The sequence below is a fragment of the Cryptomeria japonica genome, chromosome 5 (genome assembly GCF_030272615.1).
Source record: "Cryptomeria japonica chromosome 5, Sugi_1.0, whole genome shotgun sequence".
Lineage (NCBI taxonomy): Eukaryota > Viridiplantae > Streptophyta > Pinopsida > Cupressales > Cupressaceae > Cryptomeria > Cryptomeria japonica.
In genome coordinates, this window is record NC_081409.1 from 780401295 (window position 1) to 780412046 (window position 10752).

Consider the following 10752-nt stretch of genomic DNA (forward strand, 5'->3'; position numbering starts at 1 on the left):
TAAGAACAGTCCCAAGAAATATGTTTTGAGCTCTCCTTATGTTGGCAAAAGGTACATTTGATTGACTGAACAATCATACATTTCAACCTATCCCAAAACGGTAGTTTGAAATGTAGGACTTTCCAAGCCAACATTTGAGCATTAGCATCATCTCGAGACCTCCAAATTTGATTACTCAACTTCATCCATATTTTTTTAGGAAGCTTGCATCTCCATTTTTTATTCAATCTAAGATTTAAAGCCATGCTTGGAAGGATGCTTAAATAAATGTCCTTAAGAGGAAAACAATAGAAAGGGAACTTGGATAGCCACAACCAGTCCTTGCAGAAATCACATGGTAAAGGAGTGCAAAGTTTCATAAAAAGATCCACTGGAACCAAAGATATCGCAAAAATCAAAAACCCTTTTAAAATTCTTGTTAAACTAAAAAAAGATTTTAGACCTTTCCCAAGGGAACTAGTCAAAAGAATTAAAATCCCATAGGTCACCAAAGTGATTAAGTCCTTTTCTAAAAAGGTAATAAGCTTCTCTAGGGAAGGCAACAACAAGGGGTTGATCACGGTATTTTAAGATCATAAAAGATTATATAAAATATACAAATTATATTAAAACCAAACATCAAAATGATTCTAATTTTTTTTAAAAAAGAAAAATATTAGATAATCACTTGTCCCTTTTATGATTATCATAAAGGGAAAAATAACATTTCAAATGCTTCAAGTGAAAGCAAAGAGTAGAATTTCAGAAAAAAAAAAAAATCTAAGTCACACTTGTACCCTTTTTTTTTTGCTTCTACAAAGCTTTTGGCCTTGTTACAAATTTTCATTGTATTTACACGGTGTACTTGTGGGGCACAATAATTTGATAGGAAAGAGTTGTGAAACCCCACGACACCTAAAATTCCAAATGTGAAACCATAGTATGATAATGGAAGATTAGACAGTGTAGACGGAAGATGGCAGACGTTTACGTCCTAAATTTGATACTCGCTTTTATTTTGTCATATGAAAATTTTATGACAATTTGGTTAATTGAATGCTTTTCATTTGATGTATTAAAAGAAAATATATTCTAAAAAAAATATTTAATTTAGGAAGAATTTTATTTAAAATTTTCTATATTTAATATTTTTAAGAATTTGTTATCAATTATATATATTAAATATAAAAAAAATATAAGTTTATGTTTTTAATAAAACAATGTAAATAAATTTTTTTTTATTTTAAAAAATATTATTATGTTGATTTAAATTAATTAAATATTTTAAATAGGAATGATATATTCTTAAAAATATCAATAAACAATAATAATATTATATAACAATGTATAATAAAAAAATGATCTACGAGAAGATGAGCTCCACATATGGGGGATGGTACTGGGTGGGAAAAAAATAAAAAAATATAAAAAATTTGTAGAGTACAGGCTCTGTCACATCCTTCAATCTGAGGGTTTCAGGCAAAGGACATGGCATTGGTAGTAACAACAACAATGGTATTGAAAGACCATATTGGAGTAGTGGTTTTGAGGGGCATAATGGTAATAGGTTTTCAAAGGACAGGTCAGATGGAAGAGGCTATTCTAGGGGTAACTATTGTTCTTTCCCCAATAATATTCCTCTCCATACACCTCGTTTTCTAACAATCTCTAATACCATACCTGTGAATTAAGGTGGGCATACACCTCGCTTTTTTACAAGCCCTAATAACATGTTTGTGAATCAAGGTGGGGTTCAAGCAGGGATTTGCAAACTTGGGAGGCCCCTTCAAACCAAATCCTCTTATGTGGATCACATATCGCTCTAAGGGTAAAGAAATAATTAAGAAGCATTTTCTGCTGGTTAATGAATACTGGAGTAAGCCGCATAAAAAGTTGCAACCCCAAAGAAATGGTTTAGGAAAAAGACCAATGAAATTATGCTTGAGGAGCTGATACCGACGCTGTCAAATGTGGGTCATCTGAAGCCATTAGAAGCTATTAAAGTCACTCTTCCACAAGAATATTTACATTCAAGATATCGAATTTGTGTGATAGGGCATTAATATAAGGTAACATCTAGAATCATTCTTCTCATATTTCTTATCAAACACAAACATCTAGCAAAGTGAAAAAATGATTCAAGGCCCTTGAAAAACTGATACAAAAACTATTACTAGTAACAAATCAATTATAAATTGCAGCTTCTAAAAGTCTTCTAAAAGTCTTCCTATTATTCCAAGGAAAGAGGGACCCTCGTGCATGGAAGGAAAATGGTAGTTGGACTCGATATGATTTCATGACACCACTAATTGCCCCTCCCGAATGGTCATTGAGTGCACAAGCTCTTTTCTCATTCATATCATTATTCCATGGCGAATTTATTTTTCTTCAAATTAATGTGTATGACCTGTTTGTTCTCTTATGCAAACACGGATGATACTTCCCTGAATTCAGTAAGAGGTTTAAGCTTTAATTTCCCTAAATTCAGGGCTTCGGAAACAGATGGAAATCGGCCCTGCAAAAGAGATAGAATTTGTTTATTGGGTGACGCTACAGTCTCTGATAATGTTGTCCATCTTACAAACAGTAACAGCTTACATTACAACAAATTGAATCAATCATCAGGCAGAATTGTTTATAAGGAGACTATTCAGCTTTCGTCTATAGCCAATTTCAGCGCTCACTTTGCCTTTTCTATGTACTATCATAAAGAGAATTCTCAGGGCGACGGAATAGCCTTCTTTCTTTCATCTGAAGGATCGGCTTATAATATTCCACAATTCACAACTGAAGGTCGGTTTGGTCTTGTTGGAGATGTACTTGATAAGTTACCTGAATTTTTTGCCGTAGTGTTTTCAAGTCTGCAGGAGACAGTTGGAACTCTTGCCCATAGTTTTTCAGATGCTCATTATTTGAAAAACGGTAGCTTTCCTGGTCTAAACAATGGGACAAGATGGGATGCGTGGATTGACTACAACAGCCAGGAACTCAGAGTATATCTTTCTAGTGGTTCTCATAGTTTGAAGTCCCGTAAAAATTGCATTTTATCACAGAATGTAAGTTTGTCCAAATATCTTAGTGGAAATGTCTCTATAGGCTTCTCGTCTGCAACTCTAGGCTCCAATGAGACCCACAATATCTTTTCATGGAGCTTCAACAGCAGCATCTATTCGATATTTAGCAGAATGGATTTCAACAGCACCTTGTACTCAAACAACACTTCAGTGGGTTTCAACAGCAATGCAACTGGTTCAGAGATGAGCTCTAAGGGAAAAGTCCAAAAACAAGTAAGCATTTCAACAAAATTATTGCTGGGTGTTGGATGTGGCTTTGTGGCTTGTATTGCAGGTACATTGTGGGGTTACTTTTCTTTCCTTAGAAGAAAGAGAGCTGCACCCATCACAAGACAAAAGTTAGCAGATATAGATCTTGAGAAGTTTCTTTACCATATTCCCCGACACTTTAAGCTGGATGATCTCACGGCCGGAACTAACAATTTCAGTGAAACTCTAAAGCTTGGGCAAGGAGGATTCGGAGGAGTATACAAATGCAATCTTGCTCAAACAAATGAGATTGTGGCTGTGAAGCGTATCTCAGAAGGTTTAAAGCAGGGGATTAAGGAATTCATTTCAGAAGTGAGTATAGTTAGTCGTTTGAGACACCGGAATCTTGTTCAACTCTTGGGATGGTGTCATGAGTTAGATCAGTTGTTTTTGGTTTATGAATATATGTCTAATGGAAGCCTGGACAGACGTATCTTCACCAGAGGAAGAAGAGAAGAAGAGTCTCAAGTACTGCAGTGGAGTACCAGGTATAAAATAGTTAGTGAAATAGCAAATGCATTGTTGTATCTTCATGAAGAGTGGGATGAATGTGTTGTGCACAGAGATGTGAAAGCCAGTAATATTTTGCTGGATAGAAATTTCGATGCAAAGATTGGAGATTTCGGCTTAGCACGCATGGTGAAGCATCAGCGTCTAGCTCAGACCACCCAAGCTGCAGGAACATTGGGATATTTAGCCCCTGAATGTGTAGCGTCGGGAAAAACTGGTCCCGAATCTGATGTTTACAGCTTTGGAGCAGTGGCTCTCGAAATAGCCTGTGGCAAGAAAGCAATAGATGAAAGCTTGGAAGAGTTCGACATGCGGCTTGTAGCGTGGGCATGGGATCTGTATAGCCGAGGAAGACTATTGGAGGGTGCAGATGTGAGATTAAATGGAGAGTTTGAGGAGAAAGAAATGGAACGATTGATGGTGGTGGGGCTGTGGTGTTCTCATCCTGATGCTGCTAGTCGGCCCATAATGAGGCAAGTGGTGAGGTTACTGAAATTTGAAGTTGCAGCGCCTGCTCTCCCCACTACAATGCCTATACCATCATATGATCGCGCTTCAATTACCACCGGGCCTTCAGTTCCAGTGCAATCTATCACCACTTTGAGTCCAAGGTAGATCTATCACTAGTGTCGTTCGTCTCTCTCGGTTATAGCCTACCTGCAAGATACTTCCATATAGAAATAAGTTATCATAGTCTAGTTAAGGCAGTGCTTAATATCTTATAAGCAAATCAATTGATCAGAACAAGATTCTGATGCCCTCACTATTTACATTGTCATTCTGTTTTAGTTTGTCCATTCATACTTCTAATGTAAAATGTTGCCCGTATAGCTTTTCTTCTTTGGAAGTTTGTAGTTTATTGTGCCCTATTTGAGATGCTCGCAGATTTTTAAAGGACGATTCTACTCTATATAGAAGAAAATAAATAAATAAGAAAACTTGAAGTTATGTCAGAATATCAGCATCAGTGGAAGTGCTTGTATATCCCATATATTAAGAAATTTGATGTTATGCATTTGATATTAGAAATACGGTAAACATCAGGCTCTCAGATATTGTCTCTATCCTCGTTTTGAAATCATTATTAGCCTCTGAAAAAATTTGAAGAGATTTTAGATACAGGCAGAGATGGTAAATGTATAAATAAACATTTAACATTTCCAAGACAACAAGTAAAAATAACATCAATTTTTTGCTTTAGTTTTGAAAATGTGTCATTCAATTCAATTCAATTCATATTGGAAGGCAACCAACAGTTGTCGAAAAAGAATGAAAAAAAACACTTATCAGTTATATATCTGTTTAGAAGAGTACAATATCCTTACTAATAACAAAGAAAATATATATGGATAGGAATTGATATCTGTTTATATGACAACAATAACACTGTTAGTAGTAAAGAGACTATACATCGATAGGAATTTTCATACACTGCATAACAAATTTACATTGTAAGGTGAAAGCAAAGCAGCAGAATTTTCAAATTTTTTTTTCAGAGTTGTCCCTTTCTTTAACTTTTCGTACTTTTTGATTTTTCCAAAGCTTTTGGCCTTATTTTAAATTTTCATTATCTTTACATGATGTACTTCTGGCGTATTTCAATAATTGTACCTTTTAGGACTGTCTAGTCGACCATTTACGCCAAGCACAATAAATTCATAGGAGAAATTTTTGGACATTGAAGAGTAAACCTCACGACAGTAGTAGACTTGATGCGCGGGTCATCTGTTTATTGACTTTGGTGACTTTAATAATTTTAGAATCTAATGAGTCAATGAAGCGAACACTTTGATTTGAGTAGGTGTTTGTGAAGGTTCAAGCTATTCTTTGTAAAAAATGTTATGTCTAAGATAATATAATATGTGAATCTTATCTTCTATTCAATAGTATGATGTAGAAGGATTACACAGTAGAGCAGAAGTAGATGTATGATGAATGTTTTAAATTATATTAGCAGGGAGAAGGCCGTGGACCTACAAAACAACAAAATTAAAGTACAGCAATTAAAGTACAGCAGCAAAAGGACTGACATCAAAGAGCCAGTCAAGAAAGCCCAGCCAACTGTTCCTCATAAGTAATTAAAAATCAACATGACTCTATAACTAAACATACTAATATTAACTAACCACCACTTACCAAGCATAATAAAAGTAGTTTGAGTATCAGCAAGATTAACAACTTCTGTATGAGCTTCTGGATTTGATTGTGTGAATGTTTTTTTGCATCAATGTTTCGGATCACACTTTGTGATCCATTATCAGGATGAAAGAAAAGAGCACAAGGAGAAAATGGATAATGTTGCAGACCTAGACACAATAAGAAGAGGTGGATGGAGAGAGGGTGAGAGTACTAGGTTAGGACAAGTGGCATCACAAGATAGGGAAAAGAAATGAAAAAAAGGTTATTGACCAAGACCACAACATGAAAAGAACCAAGATCACATCACTAAAAGGAAATAAAAATGAAAAATAATAAGAGATAACTTAGACCACAAACCCAAAAAACAACAAAACCAAATTAACAATAAAAATGAGACCACCTAAATAGAAAGGCAGGGAGACAACAAGAAAGAACTCCAAAAACCCAACAATAATTAAAAATATCACAAAGAAGAAAAGACAATATAAAAGTAAGACCAAATTAAACAAATAAAACAAAAGAAAACTCGAAAAAACAACACACACACACACACACACACACACACAGAGAAACCAAAAATTAAAAGAAAAAAAAGAACGAAAAGAAAAAAGGAAAAAAAACAAAGCAAGGCATAGAGCCAAAGTGCCTAGGGAAGGAACAAGGGAATGAAGAAGCCAAGGAAGGGGAACCACCTCAAGGCTAAAGGAACAAGGTTGATAGAAAAAGGATTGAAGCCCAAGGGGGGAAGCAAAGGAAAAAGGGAACATGAACACAAAAATATGAAAGGAGGGAAAAGGAAGGCTAAGGAGACCAACCAAGACAAGGAAGAGCAGAGCCATGAAGGGGGAGGGGAAGCCACAAGCCAAAGGGGCAAGGGAACCCCAAGAAGAGGAAACACAAGGGAGAGAGAAGAGGAGGATGAAAGGGACGGAGAGAAGCGAACAAGGTAAAAGGTTCAGGATGGGGATGACAAAAGGTTTCTGATGTTGGAAAGCAACGGTTGCCAAGAAATGCTTAAGATCCACCCTTCATCACAATTTAAGTTATGGGGCTGATGGTTGATTTCTATGGCCTCCTTAAGTTTGCTCTTGAATAAATTATCTTCTTTAAACAAGATTTTTGTGCTTTCCAGAAAAATATGATGCTTGGTAGATCTAGAGTGCTCAGCAAGAGTTGCTTTAAGGACACATTCATGTTTGATGTCGACACTATGTTCTTTGATTTCAGTGCCAAATGAACGACCTATTTCACCTATATATGGTGCAAGTCACATGAACACGTCACCTTGTAGACACCCGACTCCAAGAGAATGTCCCTTGGGTCTTTGAGAGGGGGGTTGTTGTTCCTGACCATCGAGAAAGGCTTGAAGGCACCACAAATACCTTTCTTCAAAAGGATTTTAGAAATTTTATGGGAAATGCCTTCAATATAAGGAAGCGGGACATAAGGAAGGTTTGAGGGAGGATTGCAAATAGAATGAGACAGGAAGCGAGATTTGGCTTGGTTAAGGGCTTTAGAGATATGCTCGTTGGAATACCCATGCAATCTAAAGATAGAACGAAGATGATCTAGCTCTTGGTCTAAGTGGTTCGGGGTTTGCATCACAAATACTATAGGCTCTCATGACCAGGGTTTTGAGAATCCCAACTTTTTGGCAAGCGTGGTGATGCGATAAGGAGTAAAGGTAAAGGTCAGTGTGGGTGGTTTTGCAGAACATACGACAACCCAAAGAGCCATCAGATTTCCTAATAAGCAACACATCTAAGAAAGGAAGTTGTTATTAGATTCAACTTCCATGGTGAAGGAGATGCAAGGAGATATGTTGTTCAGGTGGGATAGGAAATTGTCACGTTTATCCAAGCTATAGGGCCAACACACATTGGTGTCATCAACGCAACATTTCCACCACCTAGGTTTAAGAGGGTAGGCAAAGAGGGCAATTTCTTCAAAGTTCTCCATGAAAAGGTTGACAATGACTAGGGAAAGCGGGGAACCCATAGCCACCCCATCAACTTGCTCATAGACCATGCCTTGGAACGAAAAGAAAGTGGATCTCAAGCAAAATTCAACCAAGATAGTTATCTCGATATTGGGTTTTTGTCTAACAATCTCGATAGAATCGAGAATGGGAACCTTGGTGAAGAGGGAGACCACATCGAAACTCACTAAGAGGTCATTTTTGTGTTTTCATTTACATTTTTAAGTGTGTGTGTGTGTGTGTTTCTATTGATTTAGTGTGTTTCCTTGTTGTTTTTTCTTGGTCCCCTCCTTTATTTATGTTCTTGCATATATATATATATATGAACATGCATAAATATGAATGAGCATATATATGTTTTTGTATATATGCATATATTTATATATTTTTGCATGCATGTATATAGATGTGTGTGTGTGTGTTGCTTCCTTTTGTTTTATTTGTTTAATTTGGTCCTACTTTTATATTGTCTTTTTTTCTTTGTGACATTTTTAATTATTGTTGGGTTTTGGGTGTTCTTTCTTGCTGTCTCCCTCCCTTTCTATTGAGGTTGTCTCAATTTTATTGTTGATTTGGTTTTGTTGTTTTTTGGGTTTGTTGTCTAGTTTATCTCTTATTATTTTGCATTTTTATTTCCTTTCAGTGATCATGTGATCTTGGTTTTTTTCACCTTGTGGTCTTGGTCAATAACCTTTTTTTCATTTCTTTTGCCTATCTTGTGATGCCACTTTTCCTAACCTAGTACCCTCACCCTCTCTCTGTCCATCTCTTCTTATTGTTCATGAATAGCTTTGGTCGAATCCTCAATAACCGAATTTGCTATCAAATGTGTGAAGGGGCTTTGGCCGTACACATTTAATATCCAACTTTTATATATTTTCGAGATTCGTATTTTAATAAAATATTTTTCTTAAATAATCAGCCACCTTCAAAAAAGTCATGTTCTTTATATCATGTCCGATATGAACCAAGAGTCCTGATGATTTGAAAAGAGGTCGACTATTGGAAAGTTGCATTGCTTGGATGCACACCCAGTTCGATATAAAGTTCGAATCATTTCTCATGTTCAAGGATATATGGTGAAGAAGAAAATCACATGAGATCACAGCAAGTTAGATATATTATATAGCAATCTGATTCATTCCTCTAGCAGATTGACTTACAACAGATCATTTATCCTCCATTGTAGATCGATAATTATTTGTGTGATAGTTACTGCAGTACATGATTCTACAGCAGATTGTACTACTTATTGCAGTCTGGGGTGAATTCAATTGTTGTCATATTTCTTCAAAGTTTAAAGCAATTCATTGTAAAGACAAATGTCATATTATTGAAAGTAATTGAGATAATTTGTTGCTAGTTTTTTCTACCTTCAAGAGGAAGGTTTTCCCAGGATAATAACTGTGCAATTGTGTGAATTATAATTTATCTAATCTGATTACTATAACCTAACATGGTATCAGAGCCACGGTGAAAGAAGATCGTGATCAGATTCTATACAACTTCTAAGTACTCTCTCCTCTCTCTCTGTCAAGCAATACCTCTAAGTATCAAAAATGGTGAACGGTCTTAAAGTCGAAGATAGGCTTGAAGGCGCATCTAACTTCACCTCATGGAAATTTAGAGTGCTCATTGCACTTGAAGAAAATGATCTTCTTCAATTCATAGAGGAAAAGGATTTATCCGAACCTAAAGATCATGAGGAGAAACTACAATTCAAGAAGAATGCAATCAAAGCAAAGAAGATATTAATCGACTCTGTGAGGGATCACTTGGTGCCTCTCATCTCCAAGATGACAACTGCAAGAGATATGTTCAAGACCTTGGAGGGTTTATATGAGATTAACAACATAAGTAGGGCTCTTGCCTTGAGATAGCAACTCCACGAAGTGAAGATGACAAAAGGAGATTTAGTCATCACTTACTTCATGAAAATTTCAGAATTGAGAGATCAATTATGCGCAATTGGGGATCAAGTGATAGATAAAGACCTTGTTATGCTTGCCTTGAATGGTCTACCTCATTCATGGGAGCCATTTATCCAAAGGATAAGGGAAAAGTCAAAATTACCTAAGTTTGATCGACTCCGTGTAGATTGTATTCAAGAAGAATCAAGATTGACTGCTAGAGGAATCATCAAGAGTTCTCAAAATGAAGATACACATGTTCTTGCCACTCAATCTACCAAGAAACGAAAGTATTGGAAGAAGGGAAACTTAAAAAAGAATAGAGATTTCAAATCAGATTTTGCACCTAATTCTAGGAAAAGGAAGAAATATCTCTCTCGCGTCCAGTGTTTTAGGTGTGACAAGTTTAGTCACTTTGCAAAGGATTGTTTGACAAGACCTAATCATCAATTGGAAAACATCAATGAAGTCTCATCTCAGAAGGAGAATGAAGATAACTCCAATGGTTTTCTTTTCATATCAGCATTATCAAGCAATATTCCTACAGATAGTGATACATGGTAATTGATAGTGGAGTCTCTCGACATATCACAGGTCATCAGGAGCACCTATCTGATCTAGTGGAGAAAGAGTCACATCTCCAAGTCATTATTGCGGATGATGCTCGCTATGATGTAAGAGGAGTTGATGCTACATCTCTAAAACTTGAATATGGAGTTTCTCTACACCTAAGTGATGTATTGTTCGTACCAGGGATCAAGAGGAACCTTGTGTCTATTTCAGCCTTGGAGGATAAGGGATATCAAATTGCATTTTCTGAAGGAAGAGTTCTTTCTTGGCCTAAGAACTCTAGCATCAAGACTGCTCGTGTGATCAGAAATTGACATGAGAGTTTATACAAACTCTCCACTCT

At 36.2% G+C, this 10752-nt stretch overlaps 1 protein-coding gene across 1 annotated transcript; it reads left to right on the forward strand.

Moving 5' to 3' along the window:
• Nucleotides 1-2348: 2348 nt before the first annotated feature.
• LOC131050743 (L-type lectin-domain containing receptor kinase IX.1-like) lies at nucleotides 2349-4427 on the forward strand. The gene has a single exon (XM_057984994.2). It carries the CDS (start codon nucleotides 2349-2351, stop codon nucleotides 4425-4427), a length of 2079 nt encoding a protein of 692 aa, XP_057840977.2.
• The last annotated feature ends 6325 nt before the right edge of the window (nucleotides 4428-10752 follow it).

Coding starts and splice junctions, on each gene's coding strand:
- LOC131050743 (XM_057984994.2), top strand. CDS start 2,349: ATGGCGAATTTATTTTTCTTCAAATTAATGTGTATGACCTGTTTGTTC.